The sequence below is a fragment of the Tamandua tetradactyla genome, chromosome 19, assembly GCF_023851605.1.
Source record: "Tamandua tetradactyla isolate mTamTet1 chromosome 19, mTamTet1.pri, whole genome shotgun sequence".
Taxonomy (NCBI): Eukaryota; Metazoa; Chordata; class Mammalia; order Pilosa; family Myrmecophagidae; genus Tamandua; species Tamandua tetradactyla.
In genome coordinates, this window is record NC_135345.1 from 7,462,840 (window position 1) to 7,479,358 (window position 16,519).

At 46.8% G+C, this 16,519-nt stretch overlaps 1 protein-coding gene across 4 annotated transcripts in view; it reads right to left on the reverse strand.

The window, feature by feature from the left end:
* Positions 1-3,405: 3,405 nt before the first annotated feature.
* The window catches only part of STK32B (serine/threonine kinase 32B), a 474,254-nt gene continuing 461,140 nt past the window's right edge, over positions 3,406-16,519 (reverse strand). For all 4 annotated transcript variants that reach the window (XM_077136366.1, XM_077136367.1, XM_077136368.1 and 1 more), the window contains one exon: positions 3,406-4,296. In XM_077136366.1, the coding sequence (XP_076992481.1) occupies positions 4,158-4,296 (139 nt within the window). In that variant the 3' untranslated portion in view covers positions 3,406-4,157. The remainder of the gene's footprint in view (positions 4,297-16,519) is intronic.

The window sequence follows — 16,519 nt, forward strand, 5'->3', positions numbered from 1 at the left end:
ACCAATCATATTGGACTAGGGCCAGGGGTTAGGACTTGAACATAAGTTTTGGGGGGGATGCAATTCAACCCACGTTAGTGGGTTTTGCTATGTCTCTATCCTTCTAACCTTCCAGCCCTTCTGGGGCTTCTGGAGGAGAAGCAACCCAGGTATTGCCTGTTCAACGTTGCGGGGACTTTTGCCATTGCGTGGTGCTCCAAGAGGGAACAAGTGTGCTCAGATAGCCCCCAAGCATGGACCATTACACCAGCCACGTGAAGAAGGCACAGCAGGAATTACCCGTTCCTTCACACAGGTGAAGAAACCGATGTTCAGAGATATGGGTTGGGGGCTTGCTGAAGGCCCCCCTGTGAATAGTAAGGCTTGATTTGAACCCTTTCCAACTCCCAACTGTGAGTGGCTTGGGACTGGATGGACACCAGCACTCCGGAGAGGTCTGCTGTGCCCCGGGGAGACCTGGGAACATTGTGCAGCTATCGGAGACCTGGGAACATTGTGATCTGATTTGTGCAGAGCTCACCTTGCTGGGAACAAAACCAAACAGAGCCCGGAGCTGGTGTTGAGATGGATGTAGACATGGCTGATGGACAGAAGGTCCCGGAAAGGAGCTGGAATGGCAAGTTCTTGGAATGACAAGCCTTGGCAGTGGGGCCAGGGAGCAGCAGGAGGAGGCACTCCTAGGGCAGGATAAAGCTGTGTAGGACCCTCCCTGGATCAGCCCCACCTCGTGCTCATGTGCTCTTAGAAGGCAAAGGCAGAGGCATAAAAGAGAGAACTGACTTCCTTAGGGCCCACGTGCTCTGTGGTGAAACCAACTCTACAAGGGCTGATGGTGGCACAGTTATATCCTTACAGGCTGGGGAGGGGTTGGTGTTCCAGTGGAGGCCTGGAGGAGAGGGTTATGCCTGCAGGATGGCCAGGTCAGTGGTGGACAACACAGCAGAGAGATAAGTGCTGTGGTGGTGGTGGTGGTGGGGGCAACCTCTCCCTTACCCAACCCCTACTCTCTAGGCACAGCAATCCAGTGAGGCCAGAGGGATCTTTGCTCTAGCATCAACTTACCCTTAGGTCAGGAAAATTGAGGAGAAGCATTCTGGGCAAAATACTGTAAGATCTCTTAATGAATGGGAAGGGGATTGGAGCAACCAGTTTGGGTGATTTTTATAAATGTGACCCATTTTTTCTTACTGACACGAGATGGCTGAGATATATTTCAATGGAAGCAGGAAAGCTATATGGAGGCCAGTTGCTTCTAGCTTGTCCAACTGTGCTTGAAATTCTAATCATAAGGTAAATCCTAATAGAAATTCTTGCTTGAGTCTGGATTTAATCAAATTGTGTTCTCCCCAATAGTGACCTGAGGTATGACGTCTGGGAGTGGGATTTTGGATGAGGGAGAAGGGAAAATTCATTTGAAATTTGGGACCCATGGAGAGTTGATTATGAAGGAGTGGGTGGGGATCCAGCCATGAGTGGGGGACAGCCCTTGGGGATGCACTGGGACCTGAAGAGGGAGAAGCTGGGAAGTGACAGTGGAGCCAGAGAGGGTGTCAAAACTAAGCTTTACCTAACTAGAGAGTTTGTGTTGGGCTCGCCTTTATCTCATACATTAAAAAATGACTGATTACCTATTCAAAGCTGGGTGATGAGCTGGAAGGCGGGGTACAGACAGCAACAAGACCTGGCCTCTCTTCTTAGGGAGCTGGCAGGCGAGGAGGATGAGAAACGATAGCTCTATCATGCAGCTGAAAGCAGTCAGAGCCATAGAAAGTTGTTGAGAACATGTGAGGGGGTTTGTGGAAGAGATTGTACCCAGTTAGGGTTGATGGTTGTCAGGTCCACCAAGGCATCACGGGAGAGGTGGAAATGGCCCTCGAGGGACGGGTATTTTGACACATAGTGTTGGGAGTTAAAAGTCATCCCCAGGGGAGAGGACAGGGTGGGCGAGGGCGGGGGGCCAGATAATCAAGAGATCTGTGTGATAAAAAAAATGCTAGTTCACTTGCACCAGCATCTGAGTGGATGAAGGCTAAAGAGGCAATGTGAGGAGATTCTAGGTAGAAAATTTTCTGTATTTTCCACTAGTGTATGGATTATACTTTGAAAGCAAATAATAATAATAATAATAGTAATAATGAAGTGAACTGTGATGAGTTGGGTAGAGCCATGAATGGCCAAGCTAAGTTTGGTTTCTTTCCGTGGGTAAGCATATCATTGGCTCCGTATCCTGTTTTTCCCCTCCCATTTCTATGCTTCTAATTAAACCTGAGCATCTTCATTCTAAGAGAAATATTGCCCAAACCACCCAATCCTGAATTGAAGGACAAAGATATAAGAATGAATAAACAAGGAATAGTTTATTCTGAACAAAGAAAACTGGCTTGACCAGACCCAGGAAATCCAGTGTCTTTAGCGCTCACAGCATCCGCATCCTAATTCATGAACTCAGTCCAGTAGAAAATTCTAAGTGCTGCTAGGGTCCCGGTGGTACCACCCCATTATTTCCTGGAGGGAGACAAGATGTGCTGATGGAAAGGTGAAGATGCTGCAAAGTGTGCAAGACAAGATGATGTGGGCAACATCTAGAAATAGACTTGCTCCAAAAGGGAGAAAAAGTCACATTTTTTTCTTTTTTAAAAAATAAAAGTATAAAAACACATCATACAATAAAATGTCTCATAAGAAATCTAAGAGGTGAAATTGACAATCAAAGGTAGATTTATGATGTAAAAAGTGGAAAATGGAAATTGGATGAAAAATAAATACCTGATCAAACGTTAACAGGGATGTATAGCCATCACAGACTCCAGGGAGAAAAGTTCAAAGGATCATAAAAGCCAGGCTTGGTTTCTCCGGAAAACTATCCTGCCAAGTGCACGAAATAGAAATGTTTTTCCAGATAGAGACATTGAAGATGATGATGATGACCAAAATGGCCATTCAGTGAGTCAGCCCTGTGTGCTGGCTGCTACACGCAGGATTTTATTTCACCCTATAAGAACCGTGCAAGTTTAGTTTTCTTATCCTCATTTAAAAATGGGGACACTGACACTCGGAGTGATTAAGTGACTTGCCTAAGATTTTGCTATTAGCAAATGACAGGATAGGACCCTAAGCAGAACCCTGCCTCCTGAGTCTATGCTTTATCCCCCCAACTACAGCACCTCTCGATTCAAAGGCAAACTGCTTCCTGAACAGATCACAGAGCAGTTGTTTTTGGTCTGAATCCACATCCCCCTAAATCATCTGCCTACTCACCCAGACATCCTAACTTAAAATATGAAGACAGACATCAATGCTGGTTGGTTATCCCGTGTAAGACCCCGCTGACAAGCTGAGAAGATGACTCCTTGGAGAGGAGATGCGGGGCTCTGCACACGCTGGATTTGGGGAGGGGAGGCTGGATTTGGGGAGGGGAGGTTTTATGGTTCTTAAGAAGTAACTGAAGTTAGTGACCTGATTCTCCTCTGAACTGGCCTCTGCGTGCCATCCCAGCACCTCAGGGCCGGGGGCTGCTGAAATGAAAAGGGGGAAGGCATTCTCCTGTAGACAGGGAGAGGAAAACCTCTGCAGCACCCGACCTGGGGGCCAGGTGGGACTGCACAGCGTGCTTTCTTCAGAGTATGGGAGGACGATGCTCTCGCAGAGAATGCAAATGAAGACACTTCTGGTTTGGCTGCAGGACTGGGGATGCTGTTTCCACAGGAGGGTCAAACACATCAGACCTTTATTTTGCCTTTGGGGCCACATTACTCTCCCCCCAAAAGGTACTCATTAATAGCTAGGAAGAACCGAATTACGAAGTATGCTTCAAATTTTAAGGTTATATTTTGAATTTATAAACAGTTTTATGAACGTCAAAGGTGTTGCATCTGCTCTACAACTGGATTCTCACAAAACTCCTTGTAATTAGAGAGCAATTTAACCCCCTTCGACAGATGCAGAAAACGGAGGCACAGAGAGGGCAGGAATTGTCCAAGGTCACACAGGAAACCAGCAGGGGAGCTGGGATCTGGACCCAAGTTTCCCGGCTCTGAGCCCAGGGCTCCTTCTGCATCTGATGTTTTTGGAGGTGGAACAGGGTCCTTCATAGCACAGAAGAGGCAGGTGGGCAGGACAGAGTGTGTGCTCCTGGTGGAGCAGCAGCAGGTGGTGGATTAGCTGCTGCAACTACGCGAGCAGGCGTGGGTGAGGATGTTGTTGTTGCACCCGTCCTGGAGCTTGCCCTGGGGCTGGCTCCCAGCTCGGTCCTCGGTGTCCAGGAGCTGGCTGCTCTGTCCTTGCTGCCTCCTCAGCCTGCAAACAAGCACACACCGGAATTAAGGATGCGCAGCAGGGCACAGGGGTATATCCAGGAACCGTGCCTGGGCAGGCAGAGCGACTGAGGAGCCTTCAGCTGCCGGACCTTCCGCTGGCCTGGGGAAGTACGATGACCGAGGGGTCCAGAGTATTGAGCTCTGCAGCCAGACAGGCCTGGGTTCAATGCCCAGCTTGGCTGCTAATGAGTTGGGGGTCCTTAAACGAGTTACTCGATATCACAGAGTCTCAGTTCCTCTGTCTGTAAAATCCACCATGTATGTCCATACACTCTACCTGCATATTCACCCACTTGCTCATCTACCTTCCATCCACCCACCTATCCACATATTCACTCATCCACCCGTCTATCCATATCACTCATTCATCATCTACCATCCCTCAATATGTCCATCCATTTCATTCATTCATTCACTAGCCAACCATATCCATCTGTCCATCTCCCCATATACCCTCTGTTTACTCATCCAACCACCTATGCATTCACCACCCATCCAAATATCTAACCATCTACCCACCAGTCTTCTGCTTACCCATCTACCCCCATCTGTCTATCCATCTATTCCCATATTTCCATTCATTTCTCTCAGTCACCCATCTGACCATGACTTTCTCTCTGGTGACCACCCCATCTACCCGCCCATTTATCCTTCTGTCCTTCCACTCAGCCTCACCTCCAGCACCATCCATGTGCCAGGCTCTTGGCTGAGCCCTAGAGAGAAAAACAGAAACAAGTGCTCCTGTCTCAGTTCCTGCCTCTGAGGAACTCACAGCTGAAAGGGGCTGGGGAACAGGACATAAAACAACAGTGTGCACTCGCTGTGATGAAACCTCTGCTGGAAGGAGCAGTAGAGTGACGTGGTAAGGGCCTGGGATTTGGAGCCAGGCTGCCCGGGTTCTAACTCTGAACCTGCCACTTAGCAGCCACATCACTTCGGGAAGCCTGCTATAAACCCATGGCTGTCTGTCTCCAGGTCACCTGCTCTTTCCCCTGCATCTTATGCCATGAAATACGACCCTGAAAGAAGAGAGCAGAGAGTGATTTTTCCATGCTCAAAAGGAATTAGGAAGGTTCACATTGCTCAAACAGGAATCCATGAACCAAGGCAGAGATAAGAAAGCATTATGGCTGGTTCTAAGAGCTGACAGTCCAGTTATTTGCAACTCAAGAGGATATGACAAAGGGTTTGACATATCCTACTAGGCGTAGCTCAATTCTATAGATACAAATTGGCTACTTATCTCTGTGATGGCAGGAACATTTAATTTTCTGAGAACTTATCAAATTAATTGTCAGCTTTGTGATCAGAATTCTGAGTGACAGACGTGAAGGCTCTCAACCTTGGGAATTCAGCCATTAGAGGCCAAGAGAAAGTGTTCTGGGGCAGAGAACCTACATCTGTGTGAGCAGGACACATGAAAATCTGCAATAAATAGAGCAGGTGCATTTTGTTAGAGGCACGGGACCAGCACCTGGAGCCAGGTTTCCTGCCTGGTTCCGGTTCTTTCCCCCACCAGGCGAGAGCCTGCAGCATATCAGTGACTGGCCTGGGCAGGTACACAATAAATTGGTGCTGGGGGGATGGGGGACAGGGAGACGGTGAACAAAAGGATAAAGGGCTCATCCTGGTCTGGACCCTTCATTAGAAGGGCACTTGTTTGCACGGGTGGGCAGGCTTTATCTCAGCATCCTCAGGGGAAAAGGAGAGCCGTCACAACTTAATGGAGTCCTAGCTGGGCAAAAATTGGATTGCCATTTGCAGAGCTGGTGAGCCAGCCGCCATTGGGGATGTTGAATTGTGTGAGTTAATAGGAATAGAGCTTCTGCTCTTGAAGGCTGAAGGAGTTGGGACAGGTTGTTGGTTGTTTTGTGTGGATTTGTATATGTATGTGTTGGTTCAAAAATTAAAGCAAAAGTGGTTTTTGACATAGCACTTAATTGATACATCACCATATAGGTCTGATAATTTTTGTACATGATATTACCAGCAAACATTTGTGCAGTGCTGGCTGATTATGTGACAGGCATTGTTAAGTGCTTATCATGTGTTAACTTGCATGTTGTTGCAATACTCCTAGGAGGTATGTATTAATACCCCATTTTAAGGATAAGGAAACTGAGGCACAAGTGTGAGGCCCATGGTCACAGAGCTAGCAAGGGTCAGAATTTGAAACCAGGCTAACTGGCATTTTGTAGACTGCCTCTCTTCATGGTTCATACAAGCAGAGTTGAAGTTTCTGGAAAGTTCTAGAACCGTTCATGCCAAAAATAAGCGATGGTTAGCTGGATGGGGATAAGGAGCTGATACTGAAGGGAAGGAAAGAGAGATTAATTTTCCTCTCAAATTCAAAATCAAAAGGTCATCTGGTCTAATAGTGTATAGCTTGCAGCTATCCCTTCTCTAGCATTCTTAGCAGAGACCCCGCCAGTGTTTATGCAAATTCTGCCAGGGTTGGGTTCCTGGCCACCTCCCAAGACAGCCTGTCCCATCCGGAACAGCTCAATCCTTAGAAACGTCTCTTCCATGTAGAATTAATACAGAGAAATCTGCTGCTAGGTGGCTTCTTTCCACTGGCCTTTGGTCCGCCCTGTGGAATTATTCAGGCAAGTCAGAGTTCTCTCTCACAGGGCTATTCCTTTGCTTTGTGAAAGACCCTGTGCTGAAGATCTTCTGTGTTCCTTCAGATCCACTGTGTGCCACTCTCATCACTCCCTAGCCTGGGAGTCTGCTTTGCATGGACCGTATCAAAGGCCCCAGTGCCTTGGACTTCATGTGGGGGTGGCCAATGGGGAGCTTGTGCAGAAATCAAATGGGGTGAGGGAAATGAAGTTTGAGAATTTTCTCCTCAGTTCCCACCCTGCACTGTTGCCTTTAGCTACTGGTGACACTGGAAGGTCACTGCTCCTTCCAAAGCAGCCCTCTCCACTGGCCCTTCCTCGGTCCCCATCCTCTTGTCTCTTCCAACCTCTAGGCAATAATGCCTTTGCCTCTATGACGCCCCAGGTTACCGCCTTATGCACTATGGTTCCCCTACACACACCCTTGTAAATTGTCCTTTATAAATCAATTCTTTGAGTATTTCCTGTGGGACTTTGACAGATGTAATCTCTTTCCAGCCTCCCATGAGATATCACTTCCTTAAATAAAAACTCGGTATAACTGGCTGTTACACTTGCAGATCTCATCACTCATTGGAAAGATCACCTTGTATGCAATTCTCATCTCACAAATTCAGTACTTGTCATTGGCCAGAAGCCTGCAAATTCTGTTTTAGCTGATGGAACCAGAAGCAAAATTTATTTGAGGAGGGCTTTGGATAGAGTTGGCCAGACCATGGGTGTGATAAAATAAAATGGAGCAGATTATATTGCCATCTTCTCTTCCACCATCCTAAATCACTTTGCAAATGGGCTCAGTTCTACCAAAATTGACTGCATGGCTGTTTCAGGCCCTTAAGTAACAGGGGATTGATATTTATTGAGTGCCTCCTCATTTAACACCTTCTCATTAAGTCCTGCATCCATAGTGTGGAATAGAAATTAGTAACCCAAATTTTAGACATGAGAAAGAGACACAAAGTAGATAAGCCACAGTTTATAGGCCATGCGGCTTCTCAGAGTGGGAGGCCGATTCAAATGCAGGACTTTTCTCTTTCCATCTTCTGGGCTAAAGTGCTCTTTCCACTGCTCCTTCCTGTCCCTGGTCACTAGTTGGTTTTGTGTCTCAACTGGCTCCAGAGTGAGGCTTGTTGGGAATTCACTGATTCGGGGTGGGGGGAGGGCGGTGTGCTCAGAAAGGAGAAGCTAGCCCGGAACTGGGGACCTGAGGGCTGGGCAGTCACTAATGGTATTCCCCAAATATTCTCATATGCATGTCCTCCTGGCATATAGAAGGATTGCGCTCCTTGGCTCCCCTGTGGTTGGTGGGGCCAGGTGACTAACCCTAGCCCATGAGTGTGAGTATAAGTGTGCTACCATCAAGCTGGAGCCTTTACTTGGCAGAGAAAGACCCTCTTTCCTTCTGTCATGGTCTCTACAGATATTGGTGAGGTCATCAGTCTGGGTCCTTCACTGAGGAGGAGGTCATGGGAGCTGGACCCCATGGACACAGAGTGTGAGCAGAGAACAACCCTCTGTGGTTGTAAGCCACTGGAATTGGGGATTTGTACCTGGTTTTAGGGACTGGCTCAGAAGAGGGGTCTGGAAGTCCAGAGTGGGAGAAAATGAAGTCGTGAGGAGAAAAAGATACAGTTGGGAGAAGGAAGTAGTGACTGCTGGCAAGGTTCCAAGGCCCCAAGCAGGTCCCATCCACCCTGGGCTCCCATTGTCCCACAGCCCTACTTGTGACTCTGCGAGTCTTCCATTGAGTTCCCTGTTTCATCTAAGCCCCGGAGTTTCATTTCCATCCCTTGCAGCCACGACAGTCTCAGAGTTCACCATTTAGGCTGGAATTTCTCTCTTGCTCTCTCTGTGTCTCTGTCTCTGTCTTTCCCCAGGAGCACAATATTTCCAGGTTAAGCAATGCAACTTAACACATCCTTCCTTTACATGAAGCTTTGCAATGTACAAAAGTATTCATACTTAATAACATTTCAAAAACAATTCTTTTTACTTTTTAACAAGCTTCACAGACTCTGTCTTTCTACAACTATTTTTATGAATCCCTCCTCGTGCTTTGTCTATGCTGTGCCTTTAGACTTAGCATCTAGATTTTTTTCATTAAAAACTCTATTTTAAGCAAAATTGTAATATCTTCACACCAGGTTTTTAGTAGCTGGTAAGAACTTGGGAAACATTTGCTGGTGAACAAGAGGTATTGTGCTGGTTTGAATCTGTTGTGTACCCCAGAAAACCAAATTCTTTAATCCTCATTCAGTATTGCTGGGTGAGAGCTTTTTGATTGTTTCCACAGAGCTGTGTCCCCCCCCCCCCACTTGTGGGCGGTAACTTTTGATTAGATGGTTTATGAAGGTGTGTCTCCACCTATTCAAGGTGGGGCTGCTTATGGGAACTCTTTAAGAGGGGACCGTTTTGGAAAAAGCTTTATAGCCACCAGAACCAACAAAGCCAATAGACAGGCAGAGCCCAGGGGAAGCTCTTAAAGATTCCTGGAGAGAAAGTTAGCAGACTTCTTTCTTGTCTTTTTAACAGACATGTGCCTTTCCAGCTGACAGGCATGTTTTGGATCCATCAGCTTTTCTTGAATCAAGATATCTTTCCCTGGATGCCTTAGTTGGGACATTTTCATGGCCTTAGAACTGCAAATTTGCAACTTATTAAATTCCCCTTTTTAAAAGCCATCCCATTTCTGGCATATTGCATCCTGGCAGCTTACAAACTAAAACAGATTTTGGTACAAAAGTGTGGTACAGCTGTGGTTTGCAAATACCAAACATGTTGAAATGACTTTTTAAATGGATAAGGGGAAGATTTTGGAGGAGTTGTGAGAAGTTTGATAGAGAAGGCCTAGAATGCTTTGAAGAGACTGTTGGTAGAAACATGAACTCTAAAGATACCTTTGATGAGGCTTTAGACAGAAATGATGAACATGTCATTCCAAACTGGAAGGAAGGCATTCTTTGTAGATGGAAGGCAGAAGTTGAGAGTGATAAGCTTGGATATTTAGCAGAAGAGATTTCCAAACTAAATGTGGAAAATGCAGTCTGGTTGCTCTTTGAAGCTTACAGTAAAATGTGAGAGGAAAGAGGTAAGTTGAGAACTGAACTCTTGGATAAAAAGAAACCAGAATTTGTTAGTCTGGAAAATTCCAGGCTTCCAGAAAGGGAGATCCTAGAGATTGGTGCCCCATGTGAGGATTTGGCCAAAGCAGTCAGCCATTTCAGAAAAAGCCAGGACTGGAGATGGAGTTATCCAGGAAGGGTCATGGAAAGTCCTTTCATCTGATGGGCATGATCCCAGTGTACTGCATAGCAAACCAACAAGAAGAGTGTTGTGGGATCTGTATAAATGGAACCACTGCCAGTCTGGACTAAAAGGGACAAATTGAAGGAAAAAATAACTTTAGAGGCAGAACCATAGGAGCTAAGGTCTGAAGTCAAGGAACCTCAGGCCAGGTGAGTGGACCCACCGTGCACTTGGAGAGGGTGAGTGTACCCTGAAGGCAGAAGGCGGGCCTTCCATCTATTGCTCAGGAAGAGTTGTGCCGCCTGGGGCTTTGGAGAGGGTGGAGCACATTCCTTGGGAATTGGGGAGAGCTTGGCTGCCGCCCCACCCCACTGTTCTGGAGGGGTTGAGCATGTGCCCCAAAGATGGCAGAGAGCCCAGGTGTGGCCCTGATGTTTGGAGAGAGTGCAGCCAAGGAAAAGATGGTCCTCCCAGTGTCCCCCAAGGTTGCATTCAGAGACAGGTGGGCAGTTGTGTAATCCCCGGAGAAGCCACTGAAGGTTCCTGGAGAGAACGCTAGCAGGTGCTGCCATGTGCCTTCCCAGATGACAGATGTTCTGGACCCGTTGGCCTCTGTTGAATCAAGGTATCTTTCCCTGGATGCCTTAGTTGGGTCATTTTCATGGCTTTAGAATTGTAACTTGCAACTTTAAAAAGTCCCCTTTTTAAAGCCCTTCTGTTTCTGGTATATTGCATTCCAGCAGCTTACAAACTAAAATAGGTATCTTGTCTTTGAAACTCTTGCACTCTTCCACTGACTTTCACTCTCTGTTATCAGTTTGATAGACTGATCAAATATTTATAATATGCCCTGGATATGCAGGGAAGCACATGGCAGGCTGTGGGAGATTTGAAAATCCTTGGTTTGATTTCAGCTCTATCAGCTAAGCGATTTGAGCAAGACATTCAGTCTTCCTGATCAAATACCTGCCTGTGAAATGGGGGTAATGATTCCATCCTGTCCACATCTGCAGATTTCTAATCAGGTTTAAATCTATACGTGAAAGAGCCTCAGAAATCGTCAGAAGAATAAGGCACTTTATGCTCTTCAAAGAATTTTCATCTCTACTCATCTGTTTATGGTACTTTCAAAATTACCATATTTTTATTTATTTTACACTGTAAAATAACTTCAGAAAATAAGAGGCATACTTAAAGTTTGGGTTGCAATTTGGGAGAAATCAAGGGTTACATGAGGAGACAGCAGAGCTCGACAGGAAGCCTTTCTCAGTCCTTGCAGGGTGGGAGGTGGGGAATCCCAGCGGGGTCTTGAGAGGATGTAAGGATACAGCTAGTTTATGCCCTGAAGTCAACAAGCAAGGCCAGGCAGGGAAATGCCCAGCTGGCCCTAAGCACTTACTTCACAGCATCTTACTGCTTCTCTTCCATCATTTACATTTATCCTTAGCAGTACCTTATGTTTACTTCCCATGGATATTTTAATAAAAGTTTCGGCATTTGTAAAAAAAATAAAAGGAAGCTTGTCAGAGTGGCATATTGGAAAGGATATGGGTTTAGGAGGCCCCCAGGGCCTGGAATCCCATAGAGTGTGCCCCAATTCTGAGTAAACCACCCCTAGTGATGGCAGGCAAATGACTATTCTCTCTGAATGTCAATATTTACAGCTTTAAGTTGTAAGTTGAGAGGCTGTGGTGAGAATTTGTTTTAGATAATATGTACATGTATATAAAGCACTAAACACAGCGTGGGGTATGTTTTTAATACTCAAAAAATGGTAATAAGTATTACTTCTTTTAACTGGTGAGCAATGAGGCTTTTCTATATAAGAGGTAGGAAATTAGACTAGGATTAAAACAATAACAAGGTTTACTTTAAAGTAGACAGTTGGATCCTGTTTACAATTTTCAAATTTATACCCGGCCTCATGCCACAAAAGATTTGATATGGCCTACAAATATTCACATCCTAAAATAAGATATCCCCCCTTTTTTTAATTAGAGAAACTATGTGAAGGGAAACAGAGGGTGGGACTTCAAATGCTTTAAATCTAAGCAGACCAATCAACAACATGTGCTTCTTAGAGAGCCAGAGATCATATAAATTAAGAGATCTTGTTAGGATGTATATATCCCTCCTGAATCTATTAAACACCTGCCAGCATTTTATTTTCACATTTTTTATTGGATGAGATTAATACGTTTGGTTCAGTCACCTTTTAAAAAGTCTTCCATTTCCTTTGATTGAGACCTGGGTAAAATAGACAAAGGTCCCTGATTCCTGTGTCATTTCTTGATTTAGAGTTTCCACGGAACTACTGAGATTCTGCAATCTAAGCAATCTTTTTAGGATTCTTTCATCTCGGGCTGAAATCCCTCCTGCTGTTTTGGGTACCTGAGCTGAAATTCCCTGGTCATTTTCTTGGACTTTGAAAGGCATCCACCTTGCTTTGTACATAAGGATTCCCAGAAACCCTGGTTTTGCCTGATGCCATCTGCCCGTGCTTTGCCCTTTCCATCGTCAGCTTGGGCAGTAAATCCATTGCACTCTTTCCGAGACCTGGAGACACCATTCAAGTTGAAGTTATGGTTTTCATTGGTTTCACCTGACAGAACTGCTCTTAGGTGTGAGTGAGAGCATGGCTGCAGGGGGCAAGGTCCAGCACGGATGGTGCTCTCGACTCTGAGTCATTTATCCTCACTTGGAAGGTCAAGGTTTGTACCACAATGTTCAAAATTGCAAAGACTGGAGAGAACCTAAACGAGCCGTTCTTGATTTGGGAGGGTCGAATTTTCGAAATTTGTCACTTCCTAGCTATGGGATTTGGGGGAAGATGCTTGAAGGGAAGGGTTTCCCCACTGTGAATGGGGTAGTCCTTCTCTTCCTTTCCAGTGGGGCTTTGAATAGATTACAGGGAGGTCAAGGCACTTGGCAAATTGCACAGACCTTGGTGACATCAAGGAGTCATCTTTAGAGAAAAATCATTCTCACTCATATATTTGAGAATACAGATGAGGAGCCAGAGAGTCAGAGAGGCTGGCAATTCTACCACTATCAGCAAGACAAGGACTGGTCCACATCCTTCTGGTTCTCAAGGCTGAGATGATCACATGCCTCTTTGGTTCTAGTTCCTTGTGGAGCCATGTTGTAGGATGCTGTGGTCCTCTAGGGTAGGAGATCTCCAGGGAGGCCACCAGGGCAGATAAGCCCATCAAACTTTAATCTATTTTAATTGTTTAGCTCACCTTATCCGAAAGGTCTTTTTGACAGCATTTGACAAAGTTTTATAGAAAAAGTCCCCGCTGAGAGAGGAGTTTGAGGAACTATATTTTCCATCCTGGTCTGTTATCTCTTAAAGAAATAAAAACAGACTTAAAGTGACACTAAAGCTACTTTTAAAGCCCTTTAAAATGGCCGATTTAAACATATAATATACTCTCTATATAATAATATATTCTAGACGCTCCTCCTTCCACAGTGGAGTACGGGCCGTGGTTTGCTGCTGTCATGCAGTCTCAGGAGGGTTCCATAGGATGGATTGTGATCACCTTCATTTATATGATATTACCCCTGATAATGACTGGGTTGGCCAACAGATGGCATCTGTCAGCCTAGCAGTGATTCCCTATCCATTCAGTCAACCTTCAATGCCCACTGCGAAGGGCCATTGTGCATTTTGATTTAGGATTTGAGATCCGGAGCCACTCTGCTTGCCATGGGACCCCAGTTCCACCACCGCAAGCCTCTCTGTGCCTATGCCTCCCTGCCCGTAACACAGGGGAAATAAAGGCAACGAGCTCACAGAACAGACACTCAGACTAAGTGGGTTGATAAGCCTGGCGTAGGGCAGGTGCCCAGTGAAAGTCACCTTTAGTCTGTCTACTCACAAGTCACTGGTCTATACAGATGAACTGGAGAGAAACTCCAGAGATCAGCCTCTTGTGGAAAGTGGCCCTTATTTCCTGAGTTACAGCTCATTCCATCAGAGTGAACTCCCTACGGTATCCCAGTGCCTATCTCAGGGGAGTTGCTGAATAAGTGAGTGCTGAGAAAATGGAAAAAGATAGGCAGCAGAAAGAGCACAGGACCTATGGAGAAGGAGATCAGATTTCAAGCTCTTCATATTCCAAGTAAGAGTGGTGAGACCTTGGGGATACACATGCTTCAGGGGAAGGTGACAAGGGTTAAAGCTGTGGTCTCAATGGGGGGTGACTTTGCCCACCATGCTGCACTTGGCAATGTCTGGAGACATTTGCGGTGCTCCCACCTAGGGGGATGCTACTGGCATCCAGTGGAGGCCAGGGATGCAGTGGGACATTCTGTAATGCACAGGACAGCCCCCACGACACGGAGCCACCAACCCCAGAAGCCAGAGAGCCGAGGCTGAGAAACCCGGGACTAATGGAGTCAAGGTAAAAGCCATAACATTATGTAGAATTCTTGGTTCTACTTCTCCCTGATAATCCTATTTAATGTAAGGGATGCAGTATTATATTTTTAACTCAGCCATTTTAAAGGGTTCTAAAGGTAGCTTTAGTGTCGCTTAAAGTCTGTTTTTATTTCTTTAAGAGATAACAGACCAGGATGGAAAATATAGTTTCTCAAACTCATCTCTCAACGGGGACATTTTCTATAAAACTTTGTCAAATGCTGTTGCAAAGACCTCTCGGAAAAATCATTCTCACTCACATATTTGGACAAAAATAAGACGAAAAGCCCTGCAGCACATTTCTCAAACTAATGGAAACGCCAGCTGCCAAGGTCTCCCAAGTTGCAGCCAGCCTGGAAACAGACACTCTGCCTGGCCCTGTGGCCTTTCTCCAGCCGAGACCACTCACCAGTGCTAAGCCAGAGGATGAGGCGGGGCCAATTTTCATCTCGGTCTCTGTTTAGAAACTAAGGCCCGGCCAGGGTCAACCAAGGGCATCGCCTCTGCATTCCCCTGGTGACCTATGAGTGTCTGCATCCTGGGACCCACTGTGCCTCTGGCTGACTGCCCCATGGGCCATGGCCGGCTCAAGGCCACATGTCCTTCTCGAGTCATGTCTGTCTGTCCGATGACTGGATGACACCCTTTCAGCACTCACTTCCTGCCTCAGCTGGCTGGTCTTATCACAGGGACAAGAGATCAACCCCTCTCTGCCCAAAAGCTTTTTTCTGGCTCAGGAAGCATGCTTGACTTGTGCAAGAAGCAGGGAGCTATGCAGGGACGTTAAAGCTCTCCAGACCGTCCCTCAGCCCAGGGCGGGGCTCAAAAGTGTAGATAAATTTCCAAGGTCAGGGAAGAGAGTGAGTGGGGAGGGTGTGCGGCTCTAGACTCGGCTCAGAACCAGCCAGGGGTTGGCGGTTTAGACGCCCAGCTTCCTGCTGAGGTTCCCGAGCTGTTAAGTATCAGAATGTCTTGAAGAGCACGTTGAAGTGCGGTCCCTGGGTCTACTCTCTCAGCCTCTGGTTTGGAAGGTATGGACTGGGATTCCCCCAGAGGATCCTTAGATGCCTCTTGGGGCTGTGGGATTTCTACGTGCGTCCTCTTTGCAGCCCCCATGGGGCAGACCAGCTGGCCACAGCAGTGCACTGAGCTGGCCGGGCTGCAGGAACCAGCAGGTCTGTGGGGCACGAGAGGGGATGACAGGGAACAGAGGGGCAGGATTTGGCAGGCATACCCATGGAGCACGGAGGGAATTCCAGCTCAGCATGCCAGCATCCCCAACTGGGTCAGCCTGCTTGCCGCTCCGATGATGTCCAGGAGAAGGAGGCTAATTTAATTTCCCACTCATCAAGTGCCAACACAGCAGGCACTTGGCACAAGGGTTTGCAGGAAGGGGTGGGGATGAACAGGTGCCATTTTGTACTTGGTTTAAAGGGAAAGCTGGATGGTTGGAAGGGGAAAGCCTCCATTTGGGGCAGATCATGTGTCGTGAATCTACTTCTCAGAAGCATTTTTGCAGATGAGAACTTGCAGTGGGGGGATGGGGCTGGGTGTAGGATGGCTTCCCTCGCACCTGATGGGGCAGGGGTGGGTGACACAGAGGAATAGCCAAGATACACAGACAGCGTAGGTATCTCTGGTGGACACCTCCTACCATGATGTTTTACATGGGGAGAGGCTGGGGCCAGGTGCTGCTCGCTGCTCACCTGGTCAGGTGGGAGGCCCTCAGGTGAGCAATGAGACTGGGATGAAAGAGCAGGAACCACAGCAGCCCCAATGCCAACACCACCATGAGGCCTCACTGGTCCATGTCTTCTGCTTCTGCAGATCTGCGGCTTTCAGGCTCCACTGCCTGGCAGATGACTTCCACCTGCTCCCTGGATGTTGCCACCTCCTGTTAACTACGCCAA